Source organism: Microcebus murinus, chromosome 6 (genome assembly GCF_040939455.1).
Source record: "Microcebus murinus isolate Inina chromosome 6, M.murinus_Inina_mat1.0, whole genome shotgun sequence".
Lineage (NCBI taxonomy): Eukaryota > Metazoa > Chordata > Mammalia > Primates > Cheirogaleidae > Microcebus > Microcebus murinus.
This window is the reverse complement of record NC_134109.1, coordinates 83,419,468-83,436,701: the sequence shown is the minus strand read 5'-3', so window position 1 is coordinate 83,436,701 and position 17,234 is coordinate 83,419,468. Positions and strand designations below refer to the sequence as shown.

General features: G+C 35.9%; 1 protein-coding gene across 2 annotated transcripts in view; it reads left to right on the top strand.

Moving 5' to 3' along the window:
* The window catches only part of SPG11 (SPG11 vesicle trafficking associated, spatacsin), an 85,087-nt gene that overhangs the window by 13,997 nt on the left and 53,856 nt on the right, over positions 1–17,234 (top strand). For both annotated transcript variants that reach the window (XM_012766686.3, XM_012766685.3), the window contains exons 7-10: positions 441–586; positions 11,501–11,633; positions 15,044–15,199; positions 15,618–15,793. In XM_012766686.3, the coding sequence (XP_012622140.1) occupies positions 441–586; positions 11,501–11,633; positions 15,044–15,199; positions 15,618–15,793 (611 nt within the window). The remainder of the gene's footprint in view (positions 1–440; positions 587–11,500; positions 11,634–15,043; positions 15,200–15,617; positions 15,794–17,234) is intronic.

Genomic DNA, 17,234 nt, shown 5'->3' with positions numbered 1-17,234 from the left:
GTGTCCAGTAAATATATTTGTAATTATAGTTTTTTTTTTTTTTTCAGAGACAGAGTCTCGCTTTGTTGCCCAGGCTAGAGTGAGTGGCGTCAGCCTAACTCATAGCAACCTCAAACTCCTAGGCTCAGGCAATCCTCCTGCCTTAGCCTCCCGAGTAGCTGGGACTACAGGCATGCACCACCATGTCTGGCTAATTTTTTCTATATATATTAGTTAGCCAATTAATTTCTTTGTATTTATAGTAGAGATGGGGTCTCACTCTTGCTCAGGCTGGCTTCGAACTCCTGACCTCGAGCAATCTGCCCGCCTCGGCCTCCCAGAGAGCTAGGATGTAATTATAATGTTAAGGCATTAGGTAATTAGAAATTAATTCCTAAGTCATAATCCTAAAATCTTAAGTCCTAATAATTTATTAAAGCTAATTTTATTTTTTCCTGTAGAAAATGGACTCTCTCTGATTTTGTTTGGTTTGACTCAAGAGGAGTTTTTAAACAGACTAATGATCCATGGAAGTGCCAGCACTGTGGACTCGCTTTGTCATCTCAATGGTTGGGGGAGGTGCTCAATTCCCATACATGCACTAGAGGTAACAGAATTAAATGTCTTTGGAACTTCACTTGATTATTTTCTGTCATGTACTTCCAAATCTTTAGTCAAGTAGGGAAAATTGACTAAAGATTTGGGAGAATTCATTAAACCTAGCAGCGAAAAGAATTATCATCTTTTCCCATCCATTTGCTCATATCTGGCTATTTCATTGCTCTAATTCTGGTTAGCAGTTTACTCTTTTTGGCTTTGAAAGATATGAGATTGTAATAAATATTATTTAAGAAAAGAGAAAGATATAGGAAATAGAGGCAACATAAGGTAATGAGACTAAATGAAGTGGAAACAAGCTATGGAAAGCTTAAATAGGAATGATCTTTTATTCCTACTTTATGTTCCCTACTCTTCTAATCCAGCTTTAGGGGAGAAATAACCTGAATTTACATAGCATTTTATAGTTCACAAAACTCTTTTATATACAGCATCTAATTTTGTCCTAAAACAACCGTATGAGATAGATTGGGTAGTTTTTATTTTTTTCATTTTACAGATGAAGAAACTTAGGCTCATAGTGGTTGAGTGAGTGGCTCAGAGCCATACTAATAAAGACAGAAGGTAGAATCAAAGTTGGGGTACTTTCTGCTATACCACATGGTCCCTGACGTTAATGATGTTATGTGCCAGTTTGTTTTTTTTTTTTTAATGACATCTCCATTGAGATATACATCACATACCATAAAATTTACTCTGTTAAAGTGTATGATACAGTGGCTTTTAGTATATTCAGAGTTGTGCAACCAGTCACTACTATCTAATTCTAGAACATTTTTATCACCCCAAAAAGAAACCCTATACCCATTAGCAGTCCTCCTTATTCCTTGCTATCCCCAAGTCACAAACACTAATCGTTCTGACTCTGGATTTTCCTATTCCGGACATTTCATATAAATGGAATTGTGAAATATGTGACTTTTTGTGACTGGCTTCTTTCATGTAACATGTTTTCAAGGTTCAACCATGTTGTAGTATGTGCCACTAGCACATCATTCCTTTTTATTACCCATTGCATAGATATATGCTACATTTTGTTTATCCATTCATCAGTTGACGGACATTTGTGTTGTTTCCACTTTTTGGCCATTATGAACATTTGTACAAGTTTTTGTGTTGACATACGTTTTCATTTTTCTTGGGTATATACTGAGCTGTGGAATTGGTGAGTCATTTAATCTTTTTGAGGAACCTCCAAACTCTTTTCCACAGTGGCTACACCATTTTACATTCCTACCAGCAATGTATGAGGGTTCTACTAGCTCCACATCTTTACTAACACTTATTATTGTCTATCTTTTTTTGATTATAGCCATCCTAGTGGATGTGAAATCAAAATGAAATGGTGTCTCATTGTGGGTTTTTTTTTTTTTTTTTTTTTTGAGACAGAGTCTCGCTTTGTTGCCCAGGCTAGAGTGAGTGCCGTGGCGTCAGCCTAGCTCACAGCAACCTCAAACTCCTGGGCTCGAGTGATCCTTCTGCCTCAGCCTCCCGGGTAGCTGGGACTACAGGCATGCGCCACCATGCCCGGCTAATTTTTTTTTATATATATATATCAGTTGGCCAATTAATTTCTTTCTATTTATAGTAGAGACGGGGTCTCGCTCTTGCTCAGGCTGGTTTTGAACTCCTGACCTTGAGCAATCCGCCCGCCTCGGCCTCCCAAGAGCTAGGATTACAGGCGTGAGCCACAGCGCCCGGCCTCATTGTGGTTTTGATTTGCATTTTCCCAGTGACTACTGATCATGTGCATATTGGCTATTTGCATATTTATGTTTAAATATATATATAAACATGTATGAATATGAACATACACATATGTTTTTAGGTGCATATTGGCTATTTGTATATCTTTGGAGAAATGTCTATTCAATTACTTTGCTCCTTTTGAAATTGGGTTATTTTATTGAGTTTTAAGAGTTCTTTATATGGTCTAGATGCTATACCCTTATTAGATAATGATTTCCAAATATTTTCTCCCATGCTTTGGGTTGTCTTTTCACCTTCTTGATGGGGTCCTTTGAAACACAAAAGTTTTTAATTCTGATGAAGTCTGTTTATTTATTTTTGTCATTTGTGCTTTTGGTGTCGTATCTAAGAACCATTTCCTAATGTGAGGTTACGGAAATTTACTCTTATGAATTTCATGGTTTTAGCTCTTACAGTTAGGTTTACATTGCATTTTGAATTAATTTTTTGTATGGTATGAGGAAGGGATCCAACTTCATTCCTTTGTATATAGATATTCAATTGTTCCAGCACCATTTATTAAAAAACTTATATATTTCAAGGTATCATTATAGGAAAAAATTTAAGTTGCTTATAAGTCTACCATCCAGAAATAATTATGTTCACTATATTGGGGTTATTTCCTTATAATTGCTTTTCCTATGTATTTTTATTTTTAAATTTTTTTTCCTTTTTACACAAGACCCTCATGTCTAATTTTCCTATGTATTAATGTTAATAATAGGCAAGTGTTATTAATCTTCTTATTAACCCTATCTTCTTATTAACCCAGATAAATATTGTTATCCCCATTTTATAGATGAGGAAACTGAAGCATAGAGAGGTTAGGAAATCTAATTCAGCAGTACATGAGCATAAGATGGTAGCACCAGGATTTTAACTCAGGTAGTATAACTCCAAAGCCTCTCCCCTTCTCATACAGTGTGTGTGTCTGTATGTGAGTTTAATTAGTATGGCATATTGTATACACATTGTTTTGGCCTTAGTCTCTCGCCACATAAAAATAAGTGAATATTGTATATTTTAAGTGATAACAGTAGCAATAATGATAAAACAAATATTCTTATATACACAATCAAGACAAGAAATAGAATATCATGAATATCTTTAAATGTATGCTCCTCCCTGATCCTATTTCTTTACCTTGCCCAACCGATAGTGTTAACCACCATTCTGAAATTTTTAGCCATTCCCATGATTTTCTTTGTTTTACTCCATATAAATCTGTCCCCAAATAATGCTATTTAGTTTTGGTTATTGTTGAATTTTGTATAAAATGGAATCATTATATATATTCTTTTGAGACTTGCTTTTTTCCCCCATTCAGCATGAGTGATTTGTCCATGTTGATGTGTATAACTACAATTCATTCAATTTCACCCCTTTGTAGTATCCCATTGTATAAATACATCTTTATGTAACTAAGTTGTTTCCCGTTTTTGCTATTATAAGCAGTATTGCTGTAAAGTTTTTTTGTTTTTGTTTTGTTCTTTTTGTGTGTTTTTTTTTGAGACAGAATCTCACTTTGTTGCTGGGACTAGAGTGCCATGGCGTCAGCTTAGCTCACAGCAACCTCAAACTCCTGGGCTCAAGCAATCCTTCTGCCTCAGCTTCCCAAGTAGCTGGGACTACAGGCATATGCCACCATGGTTGGCTAATTTTTTCTTTCTATTTTTAGTAGAGATGGGGTCTTCCTCTTGCTCAGGCTGGTTTCAAACTCCTGACCTTGAGCGATCTGCCTGCTTTGTCCTCCCAGAGTGCTAGGATTACAGGCGTGAGCCACCTTGCCAGGCTTTCTGTAAAGTTTTTTGCATACCTACTGTGGCACATGTGCAAGAGTTTCTCTAGGGTAGTAGTTGAATAGCTGGATCATAGGGCATGCAACATCTTTAATTTTACCAGATAGTACTTTAGTTTTCCAAAATTGTTTTATCAGTTTATGCTCTCTCCAGCAATGTATGTGAGTTTTTACTGTTGCATGTCTTTACCAACACTAATATGTTCAGATTTGAAAATGTTTTCTAATCTGATAGTATGATGGGTTTTACTTTGCATTTTCCTGATGATTAAGGTTGAACATCTTTGTGTGTATGTGTATGTGATATTTGGATTTCTTTTGAAGAGTAACCAAGTTTTTGTCCATTTTTTTGGAAGGGGGTGGTTGTCTTTTTCTTATTGGTCTCTAATGTTTGATACATTCTAGATACTAATCCTGTTTTGTGTGTAGTAGATATATTCTAGTCTATGGCTTGTCTTTTTATTAAATACTTTCCTCATGGAGTCTTTAATATAGTTCTTAATTTTAATATAGTTTAATAATCAGTCTTTTTTGTTATGACTAATGAATGGTATTTGTGTCTTCTATCCTGAGGTCGTAAAGATGTTTTTATATTTTTATATAAAAACTTAAAAGTTTTTAAATTGTGATTTTCACATTTAAGTCCTTCATCCATTTGGAACTTATATTTATACATGGTGTGGACTGTTTATATTTTTTTCCCATGTCAGGAACCATTTGTCTCAGCACCATTTTTTTTTTCTGAGACAGTCTCACTCTGTTGTCTGGGCTAGAGTGCTGTGGCATCAGCCTAGCTCACAGAAACCTCAAACTCCTGGGCTCAAGCAGTCCTTCTGCCTCAGCCTCCCAAGTAGCTGGGACTACAGGCATGCACCACCATGCCTGGCTAATTTTTTCTATATATTTTTAGTTGGGCAATTAATTTCTTTCTATTTTTAGTAGAGATGGGGTCTTGCTCTTGCTCAGGCTCCTCTCGAACTCCTGACTTCTAACAGTCCTCCCACCTCGGCCTCCCAGAGTGCTAGGATTACAGGCATGAGCCACCGCGCCTGGCCTTAGCACCATGTTTTTGAAAAGTCCTTCCTTTTACCACTGATTTAAAATGTCTTGTGTGTCATATATGAGATTTTCATATATGCATGAGTTTTGTTTCTGGGCTCTCAATTTTCTATTCCATAGGTCCATCTTTGTCTATCCTTGGGTGAGTTCCATCCTGTCTTAATTATATAGAATTTAAATAAGGGAAAATTCCCTCCATTGGAATGCCTATTCTCTTTCTTTTTTTCTTTTTTTTTTTTGAGACAGAGTCTCGCTTTGTTGCCCAGGCTAGAGTGAGTGCCGTGGCTTCAGCCTAGCTCACAGCAACCTCAAACTCCTGAGGTCAGGCGATCCTCCTGCCTCAGCCTCCCGAGTAGCTGGGACTACAGGCATGTGCCACCATGCCCGGCCAATTTTTCTATATATATTAGTTGGCCAATTAGTTTCTTTCTATTTATAGTAGAGACGGGGTCTCGCTCTTGCTCAGGCTGGTTTCGAACTCCTGACCTCGAGCAATCCGCCCGTCTCGGCCTCCCAGAGTGCTAGGATTACAGGCGTGAGCCACAGCGCCCGGCCCTTTTTTTCTTTTTTGAGATAGAGTCTTTCTCTGTTACCTGGGCTAGAGTGCTGTAGCGTCAGCCTGACTCACAGCAACCTCAAACTCCTGGGCTCAAACAATCCTTCTGCCTCAGCCTCCCAAGTAGCTGGGACTACAGGCATGCGCTACCACGCCTGGCTAATTTTCTTATATATATTTTTAGTTGTCCAGCTAATTTCTTTATATTTTTTAAGTAGAGACATTGTCTCACTCTTACTCAGGCTGGTCTCCAACTCCTGAGCTCAAAGGATCCGCCCGCCTTGGCCTCCCAGAGTGCTAAGATTACAGGTGTGAGCCACCGCTCCCAGCCACATATTCTCTTTCTTTTAATCATGATATTTAAGGATCAGCTTGTCAAGTTTCATGAAAGATGATTAGGATTTTGATTAGAATTACATTAAACCTACGTATCAAGTTGAAAAGGAATGACATCTTTAGTATATTGAATCTTCCAGTCCATAAATATAGTCCTCTCTCCATTTTTTTTTAGATCTTCATTAATGTCTTTCAATAAAACATTACAATTTTTCCCTTAAAAGCTTGACATCGTTTGTTAGCTTTATTCTTGGTATATGTGTTTGTGTATATGTATGTGTATATTATATGTGTATATTTAAATAGTATATATATTATTTATTATAAATAGTATATTTTAAAATTACATTTTGTTCCAGTATAAGGAAATAAAATTAACTTTTATGCATTGATATTTGTATCCAGCAAATTCATTAAATCAATCCTAATAATTCATCTGTTAGAATTTTTTTAGACAAAGCGTATCTCAGAATTATGTTAGATTTTATTGAACTTTTTATATTGTTAATGTACATAGAATATCAAAATAATATAGTTTCTTTTTCTTCTCTTTAAATTGCTATACCCCTTACTTCTTTTTCTTATTGTACTGATAGGACTGCTAGTATAATACCACCCAGAAGTAATCTTTATTTTAATCCTGATTTTAAAAAGAATGCCTGTAATGTCTCACTATTAAGTATGGTTGCTGTGTGTGTGGGTATTATGTGTGTCTTAAGATACCCTTTATAGGCCGGGTGAGGTGGCTCACGCCTGTAATCCTAGCACTCTGGGAGGCCGAGGCAGGCGGATTGCTCGAGGTCAGGAGTTTGAAACCAGCCTGAGCAAGAGCAAGACCTCGTCTCTACTATAAATAGAAAGAAATTAATTGGCCAACTAATATATATAAAAAAAATTAGCCAGACATGGTGGCACATGCCTGTAGTCCCAGCTACTCGGGAGGCTGAGGCAGAAGGATTGCTTGAGCCTAGGAGTTTGAGGTTGCTGTGAGCTAGGCTGAAGCCACGGCACTCACTCTAGCCTGGGCAACAAAGCAAGACTCTGTCTCAAAAAAAAAAAAAGATAGCCTTTATAAGGCTAAATAAATTTCCCTTTTCCCAGGTAGGAGGTTTTATCATGAATGGGTATTGAATTTTATTGTATGCTTATTCTGTATCTACTGAGACAATCATATGGATCATTTACTTTACTTTAATCTGTTATTATCATGAACCACATTAATTGTTTTTTACATTTTTATTTTGAGATATAACATGTTGCAGAGTACAGTTTAACAAATAATTATTAAGCAAAAACTCTTATAACTACCACCCAGGTCAAGAAATAAAACATTATAAACACTCCAGAAGCTCCATGTGCCCTGTACAAGTTTGGAAATTAAATATTCAGTTTCTGTTCTTTTAGAGGCTATCCTTGGAAATATTTAAATTATTAAATATTTATATATAATATATTAAACATACAATATTAAATATTAATATTATTGCATATTTAAATTATTAAATCTACAGCTAATAACTTTATTTTTTGGATAATGCAAGTCTGTTGATTACTTTAACTTCATTTACCCTTGCCCTATTTATGTTTTTTAATTTTTTTAACTACATTAGACATAGACATCATTATTGTTATGTATTTGGATTCATTTCCTTTTACATAGGTATCATACATTTTTTTTGCTCTTCATTTCTTTCTCATTTTATCCCTTCATTTGCCTGAAGTGTATCATTTAGAGTCTCCTTTGGTAAGGGTTTGACTGGTGCTGAATTTAGTTTTAAATCTAAGTAATGATGTCTATTTTGCTGTAATTCTTTTTGTTTTTTTGTTGTTGTTTTGTTGGGGGGGGTCTTTTTTTACAGTACACCATGATGTCCAAGATTTTGCTATAATACTTGAAAGATGTTTTTGTTGGGTTTGGAATTTTAGGTAGCTTGTTATTTCCTTTTTTTTTATTTTTTTTATTTTTTTTTTTTATTTTTTTTATTTTTTTTTTTTGAGACAGAGTCTCACTTTGTTGCCCAGGCTAGAGTGAGTGCCGTGGCGTCAGCCTGGCTCACAGCAACCTCAATCTCCGGGGCTCAGCGATCCTACTGCCTCAGCCTCCCGAGTAGCTGGGACTACAGGCATGCGCCACCATGCCCGGCTAATTTTTTGTATATATATTTTTAGTTGGTCAATTAATTTATTTCTATTTTTGGTAGAGACGAGGTCTCACTCAGGCTGGTTTCGAACTCCTGACCTTGAGCAATCCGCCCGCCTCGGCCTCCCAAAGTGCTAGGATTACAGGCGTGAGCCACCGCGCCCGGCCTTGTTATTTCCTTTTAACATTTCTCTACTATCTTCTAGATCCCATTTTCACTGATAAGTCAAATATTATTTCCTTTTTCTCCCCTCAGGCCTTTTTTGGTGATCTTTTTGTTTTTGGTGTTCTGTAGTTTCAGTGATTTATGTCTCATTGAAAAATATTGGTTTGTATAATACTAGTTCTTTAAAATTTGTTGAGCCTTTAAAATTTGTTATACCTCATCAGTATAGTCATGCATCAATAACAGGGATACCATCTGAGCAATGCATTGCTAGGTGATTTTGTCATGCAAACATCATAGAGTGTGCCTATATATGGTATAGCCTATTGCTCTTAAACCACAAACCTGTACAGCATGTTCTTGTTCTGAATGCTGTAGGCAGTTATAACACAATGGTGAGTATTTGTGTATCTAAACATAAAAGAGGTACAGTAAAAATATAGTAAAAAATATTTTTTAAAATGTACACTTGCATAGGGCATTTATTATGAATGGAGCTTGCAGGGCTGGAGATTGCTCTGGATGATTCAGTGAGAGAGTGATAATGAATGTGAAAGCCTCAGACATTACCGTACACTACTGTAGAATTCATAAATACTGTACACTTAGGCTATACTAAATTTATAGAATAAAATTTTCTTCAATTATAAATTAGATTACTGTAACTTTTTTACTATATAAACTTTTAAATTGTTTAAACTTTTTGACTCTTTTGTAGTAATGCTTATCTTAAAACACAAACAAATTATATAGCTGTACAAAGATATTTTTCTTTACATCCTTACTCTGTAAACTTTCTTCTATTTAAAAAATTTTTTCCTTTTTTTTACTTTGTAAGCTTTTGTTTAACAAGAAATACACATAATACACATATTAGCTTAGGCCTACACAGGGTCAGGATCATGATTGTCTTCCACCACCACATCTTATCCCACTGAATAGTCTTCAGAGACAATAACATGCGTGGAGCTGTCATCTGTAATAACAATGCCTTTTCTAGACTACCTCCTGGAGGACCTGCCTGAGGCTGTTTTATAGGTAACATTTTTTTTAATAAGTAGAAGGAATACACTCTAAAATAATAAAAAGTATGTTATAGTAAAAGGCAATAGGAATTTTCTGCTTCATTATAATTTTATGGGACCACTATCATATGTGGTCCATCATTGACTAAAATGTGGTTATGTGGCACATGACTCTACTCACTTTTCATAAAAGTTCCATGTGCTTAAAAATGTATTTTCCAGTTTTCACACTGATATTTCAATCAGAAGTAGGCTTTTTTTTTACTTTGTTAAAGCCAAATTTGTATTTTTTTTTTAATTTCAATAAATTTAGGGGGTATAAATATTTTTTGTTACATGGATGAATTGTGGAATGCTGAAGTCAGGGCTTTTAGTTTGTCACCAGAATAGTGAACATTATACCTGAGAAGTAGACTTTTGACACCTTATTCAATTTCTCTTAACTTCTCTTTGTTACATTGTGAATAATTTCTTCATATCTCCCAGTATACTAATTCTCTCTTCAGCTTTGTCTATCTAATCTGCTATCAAATACATCTATTGTGTTTTTAATTTCAATTTTTATGTTTTTTATTTCAGAATTACTATTTGGTCATTGTTTTTAAATGTATTATTTTGAAATTTCAAAAACCTACAGAGAATTTTTGAAAAATAGTAATTTACCTTTTAGTAGGTTACCATTTAGTTATTCTTCACCTAGATCACCAACTATTAACGTTTTATCACATTTGTTTTAACTCAGTGTACCTCTTTGTTTTGTTTTGCTAAACCATTTTAAAGTACTTAGTACTATTTGAAAGTAACCATCGTAAGTACTTTAGCATATATCTCCTAGGAACAAGAATATTCTTATTTATTCATAGATAATTCAGTTTTTCCTTCCACCACTTGGAACAAAGGCATAGTGTGTTTATGGTCTTCCTCTAGGGCCAGTAAATTTCTAGTTCATCCTTTTTTGGTGGATGTCACCTTGCGTGGATCCTAGGTTTGTCCTGTCTTTTCTTCTTGTATATAACTTCCACCAAAATCTCTCACCCTAATCTCCCTAGTGTATTAACATCCAGAACTTTGGCCCATTGGCTCTCAAAATCTGGTCCCCACACCAGCAGCAACAGCATCACTAGGGATTTATTAGAAATGCAAATTCTCAGGCTCCATCCCATACCTATTGAATGAGAAAGTCTGGGGGAAGGGTTTAGCAATGCACATTTTGACAATCTTTCTAGGTGATTACGAGGCACCATGCTTTATGCTAGGGGTGGCAAACTTTTTCTCTAGAGGACCAGATAGTAAATATTTTAGCCAGTGTTCTCTTTTGCACCTACTTAGCTGTGCCATTGTAGCCATTGACAATATGTAAGTGAATGAGTGTGGCTATGTTCCCCATATACTTTATTTACAAAACAGGCAAGGGCTGCATTTGGTTGGTGGGCCTTAGTTTTCCAACTCCTGCTTTAGGCTGTCAGAGATCGGTAGAAGCCTTTTCAAAGGTGTTGCTTTTAGAGCTCAGTTACTTTTTTGAATTGTCTTTCTCCTTGTTTTTCTACCTGGAGGATTTTTCTGACTTACTTTCCAGTTCAATTGAGCATTTAAAGATGTATGTTTAATTTGTGATTTGTAAGTGTTCTGTATAGAAAAGTTCCTCAAGATGCCTAGTTAAAACTGGGAGTCTGTTTTTAGCCTGCTTTTCAACTTTATATCATACCACTGTAACATTTTAATTGAAATAGAATATGATTTAACTATAAGGATAATTAATCCCTACTGTTTAGCATGGAATAGTTTTAGAATTATAAAATGGTAGAGATGGAAAGGTTTTCTAGTCTAATAACCTCCTGTTTTTACTGAAGTGGAAAGTGATGTTCAGAAAGGTTACAGAGAGTTGCCCCAGATCACATATTAAGTCACTGACAGAATCTTCACTAGAATCCAGATACTCATGCTGTCTTGTGTCTCCTGTAGTCTTAGCAAATTAAGTTCTAAAGTTTTTTTTAATAAAAAATCTGCATCCTGATTTTTTTCCTATTGTGATTTTTTTTTTTTTCTCATTTCTCTACCCTCCCCCTCATTTCAGGCCGGGATAGAAAATCGTCAGCTGGATACAGTAGATTTCTTTTTGAAGAGCAAGGAAAATCTTTTTAATCCATCCTCAAAAGCTTCTGTACCTGATAGGTTTGAGTACTTTTCATCCCATTTGTATTTAAGAAGTAAGTAGAATAAAGGCTTCTACATTTGTATTTATCATTTAATCTTTTTAATCACTTTCAAATTACTGTTGTGTTTTCTGATGATTTATTTTACTTGCCAAAACTCAGTCATAGGATTTTATTTTATTTATTTATTTATTTATATTTTGAGACAGAGTCTTGCTTTGTTGCCCAGGCTAGAGTGAGTGCCATGGCGTCAGCTTAGCTCACAGCAACCTCAAATTCCTGGGCTCAAGCAATCCTTCTGCCTCAGCCTCCCAAGTAGCCGGGACTACAGGCATGCACCACCATGCCCGGCTGATTTTTTCTATATATATTAGTTGGCCAATTAATTTCTTTCTATTTATAGTAGAGACGGTGTCTTGCTCCTGCTCAGGCTGGTTTCGAACTCCTAACCTTGAGCAGTCTGCCCCCCTTGGCCTCCCAGAGTGCTAGAATTACAGGCGTGAGCCACCGCGCCCGACAAGTCATGGGATTTTATATTCTTTGTGGAAACCTGAGAGAGTTATCAGAATCTGTAAATGTTCTCATTCTAAGTGGGCTATTTATTGTTTATATTCTGTACTGTGCTTTGTATTTTTAGTATGCAGGGAAGAGATGATCTTTCAAATTGTATAAAAGAGAATTTTATACAAGAGAGAATAAAATTCATTTGGAAAATTGCCTGTCCTTGCAACCTTCTGAGAGATGTATTGACAGTATGGCTTTCTGAGTTGTGAATTGGGACTTCTTACAAGGATTTTCACCCTGATCTTCTGCTTTTTTGATATATTACCAACACTTCTTTTCAAGATTTTTGGCTTTCCTTTTTAACAAATAAGAAGCCTAACTTTTATTCTTGGGCCTGGTCCATGCAAATCCTGTTTTTAGAGGAATAGGATAATAAAGTGTGTTTTCCCCCTGTTAATTAAAAATTATAGGAGACCATTGTTTTGGACTAAGCTCCTATACTAGGCCCCAACCAAAAATCAAAATGGATTCACCCATGCTAAAGTTCCATTTCACCAAACCTAAGTTGTTATTTGACCTTCTGAGAAGTCAAGAGAGTTAAGAGCCAGTTTCCCAAACAGGCCAGTTTCAATCTTCAATCAGCATGATGATGAAGTTCCTTTTGCTGTAGTCCTTATGCAAAAGAAGTAGCCTGATGATCAGTTTTTTCTACTGTTCTGTCTCCCTGTCCTAACAGTACAACAAAAGTAGCTTTGAAACAACAAGTATGCTCTCTTTAGCTCTTCTCTGTCTATAATGTCAACCTCTTTTCTCAGCACATTGGAACACTTTTTCTATTATATGGAATGAAGTGTTCCAGTCTATAATTGTAGTAAAGCCAACTGAGATCTTTAAATTTGTTGTAATTTTGTCTTTTTACACCCTGTATGTACAGTTTTATAATCTCCTTTTTTTGTCCCATTTGATAATATAGTGTCTTTCCTATATGAGCTGTTTTATAATTTACCCAGCCATACCACTATTGGACATTTAGATTGATTCCAGTTTTTAACTATTGGCAATGTGCTATAAATGGTGTGTGTGTGTGTGTAATTTCATGTATGTATGATTATTTACTTGGGATAAATTCTAGACCTGGAATCAGGTCTAAGAGTATACACAGTTTATATTCTTAAATGACTTGATAAATTGCCCTAGAAAAAAGTTTTATCACTTAGTACTCTAGTTACATGTAGAAAATGACCACCTGCTCTTTTTTTACTGGTATAGTGTTAGTTCTTACTGAGACTGTGAATTAGATATTTTCTTTTTTAAAAAAATTTGTTTTGGCCGCCCATGGTGGCTCAAGCCTGTAATCCTAGCACTCTGGAATGCCAAAGCAGGAGGATTGCTCGCGGTCAGGACTTCAAGACCAGCTTGAGCAAGAGCGAGATCCCATCTCTACTAAAAATAGAAAGAAATTATCTGGACAACTAAAATATATATACAAAAAATTAGTTGGGCATGGTGGTGCATGCTTGTAATCCCAGCTACTTGGGAGGGTGAGGCAGAAGGATTGCTTGAGCCCAGGAGTTTGAGGTTGCTGTGAGCTAGGATGATGCCACAGCACTTTAGCCTGGGCAACAGAGCAAGACTGTCTCAAAAAACAAAAATATTTTTTTGTTTTGAGTACAGGATTTGGTTTCCTTGAATTGCCAGCTTTTTGTATGTGCCAATTTTTTTTTTTTTAAATCTGGTTGAATTTATAGAAAAGACCTGGTTTATGGCATTGAGCAGGGCTCCATCAGTGATTGTATGCTCATAATTCACTTGTGCTTGTTGGGCAGTGACTTCTCCTCATTCCACTCTTACCTATACTGCTTTGTTCTAAAGGGTGGAGATGTGTCTGGAATGAGAAGCATGGAAATAGCTTTATCTCCTCTTCTAGGGGAAAATTCATGTTTCCCATAATTCTCACTCACATAGATAGAATCTGAAAGGTGGGGCTGATGCTGAAATAAATAGGAATCACTTCATTAGGGCCTTTAGTTGCAAATAGAGGATTCAGGGGCCCACATTTCTTGCCTTCACCTGCATGTTTAAGAGAATGGCTTTAGAATCAGACAGGTTTAAGTTGAAGTTTCTGTCACTTTCCAAATTAGCTGGGGCAAGTTACTTACCCTATCTGAATCTAATTTTACTCATCCACGGAAAGGAGAATATAATACCTACCTCTTACGTTTTTGTTGTTGTTGTTGTTAATTTTGTCTATTTATCAAGAGAAACTATTCCTCAGCCCACATATTTATAGCTCAGGAACATAGATCAGTGACAACATTCTATGTAAATCAACCCAAAGAAATTCTTTTTTATTCCAAAATCACTTTGTACTCTGAAAGATGCCAGTCTTCCTCATCTCCTCAAAATCTTTCATAGATTCATAATTTCTGTAGAAATTTGCATATGCCTTCTTTCTTGGTTCCACCACACCAAATTTATACAAAGCTGCAACCCCCAGGGATACAGTGAATACAGGATACAGGGATACAGTAAATGAAACCGCAGATGCATGGCCTTCTGAGGTTTCATCAAAGCACTGGAAGCCTGGTAGTTAATGTCCTTGATGAGTATGTCAACCTCAACACATCCTTCCTGGCTGATGGAGAAATAAACTGCCCTTAGGTTGTTGAAAGGAATAAATGACATAGCATTTATAAAACACCGAGTATAATACTTGAAAGATGTAGGTGTTTAGCAAAATGGTAGGTTAATAGTAATACCATAAATAATAACTATTAGTAATTAGAATCATTAAAGTTTATAGGTAATAAGCCTTCATACAAGTTTTGAAAGCTTTTTGAAAATAAAGCATTGGTCCTTGTTTTATGTTAAAAATATTGCATCCTGATGTTTTTGGATATGTTAATTTTATTGGGAATATCCTGGTGGTCTTCATGTTAATTTTTTTGGTTCTTTCTCAGATGTGGAAGAGCTGACCCCAGCATTGGATTTACTTTGCTCAGCAATTAGAGAGAGTGATTCTGAAACCCAAAGCAAGCACTTTTCAGAACAATTGCTTAATCTTACACTCTCTTTCCTTAACAAACAAATAAAGGAGCTTTTTCTTCACACTGAAGGTAAGAAGTGCAGGACAGAAGTACTAGTGCTGCTGTTGCATGAGAGAGCATAGCCGTGGAGTACCATTTGCTAAATTTGAGTAAAGTCAGTGTGCTAACTGAGTGAGGGAAATGAGTTTTAATACTAGAAGAGTTGGCAGAAAGACCCAGGATTAATCGTTGTGAAGAATATGCAAAGGAAAGGGTTATGTTAAGACACAGAGCTACTTGTAAATAGGAAAAACCTCAAACTGTTTGAAATTTGATATTACCAATTCTGAATTTTGGCATTCTCTAGAATTCTTTATGACAACTCATGATATATATATTCTCTCTCCATATGTGTGTGTGTATATATATATATACACACCCACATACGTACACACTCTCCCATATAACCACAAACACATGTAAATGAACACATTGGTATTTTCCACAGAGCTAGATGAACATCTGCAGAAAGGAGTGGACATTTTGACCAGCTACATTAATGAACTTCGAACTTTCATGATGAAGTTTCCTTGGAAGCTGACAGATGTTATAGATGAATATGATGTAAATGAAAATATCACCAAAGGAAAGGAGAGCGATACATGGGAGAAATTCAGCTTGGAGGTAAATACAAGTAATTATCACTTTTATTTGCCAGATTCAAAAGATCTGAGAAAACAATAGAAAAAACAGATTCTATACACTTCACTTGGACCCAGTAATAGACACCTAACCCCAAAATCATGTGAAGTGGCATTCTCTTAGCAATATTCCCTCACTGGCTAGGGCCTAGTATGGACTCATGCATTCTGCCTGACCTCTGAATAAATTGACCTGCTGGCGATTACATTTTTGGAAATTTTTATTTTACGACATTATTATTTAGAAGTATACTCAATTTGAGTCCTATCTGAAATTCTAGATAAGACGTTTTGCAAGTTAAATTGTCTGTGTTTGTCTGTTAGCCTTTCTTTTCTCAGAAGTTAATACAGCCAAAATGTGCTGCCCTCTGTGTGACTTATGGACTAGAAGAATTCCTTCACCCTCATGGAGAGTAGTGGTATTAGAAAAATAAAAGCCAAAATAGCTTAACACAGATGTTCATTATCAATAAGGAGTGAAAGTGATAAGGTTGAGATGCTGCCAGGTTCTCAAGACGGCTGTTCTTGGAATGGAGGGATTGGGAAAGTAACTGGTGTGACTGCATTTTTTGTCCTCCTTATTCATTCTCTAACCAGAAATTACTTATTTTTCCTTTTACTTTTTTGGCTGGTTTTTCCTGTCTCTTTCACAGCTCTCTCTGGAGACCCTGTCTCCAGCTACATGCATGTGAATGTATGCATTTGTATGTACACACAATTTTGTGCGTGGCTTAATGGCATTCATAGACCCGTTTTAAAGCCCCAGGTTAAGAATGCCTCCTTTCTGTTCTCTCTGGGATATAAATCTTCAGTTTATGTTGTTATTTCTTTTAATTTGGATTATTGTAGTAACCTAATGCCTTATTATCTTGAGCTTAAATTGCTTTTAGTCAGTTCTCCACATTGCTGCCTGGATATTTTTCCTAAAATATATATCTGATTATATGTATCACCTCTTGCTTTTAAGGTCTTTCGGTGGCTCCACGTAAATTTCAGGATAAAATCTACCTCACATGGAAGGCCCTTCATGATGGAACCTCTGCTTTTCTTTCAAGTCTCATCTGCTATTCTCTCCAGATTTTTCTCCAGTTATATTGAGTAATTTGGAGTTCCCTAAACACTTGATATAGTTTCTTTCCTTTTTGTCTTTGCAGTGATACTCCCTCTCTTTGGAACTCCTGTCCTTTTTTCTCAGTATACGTATGGAACACTTACTGGTTTTTAAATCTTTTGCCTCATCTATTACCTGTACTAGGAAACCTTTCCTTCTTTTCTTTTCTATTTTTTTTTTCCTTAGGTGTTCCTCACAGGAAGCCTTTATCATAGCCCTTATGATACAGTACTATAATCAATGATTTATTTGTGTGTCTTCCGCCAAACTGTGAACTCCTAGAGAGCAGAGTCTGTGTTTTGGTCAGCTTTAT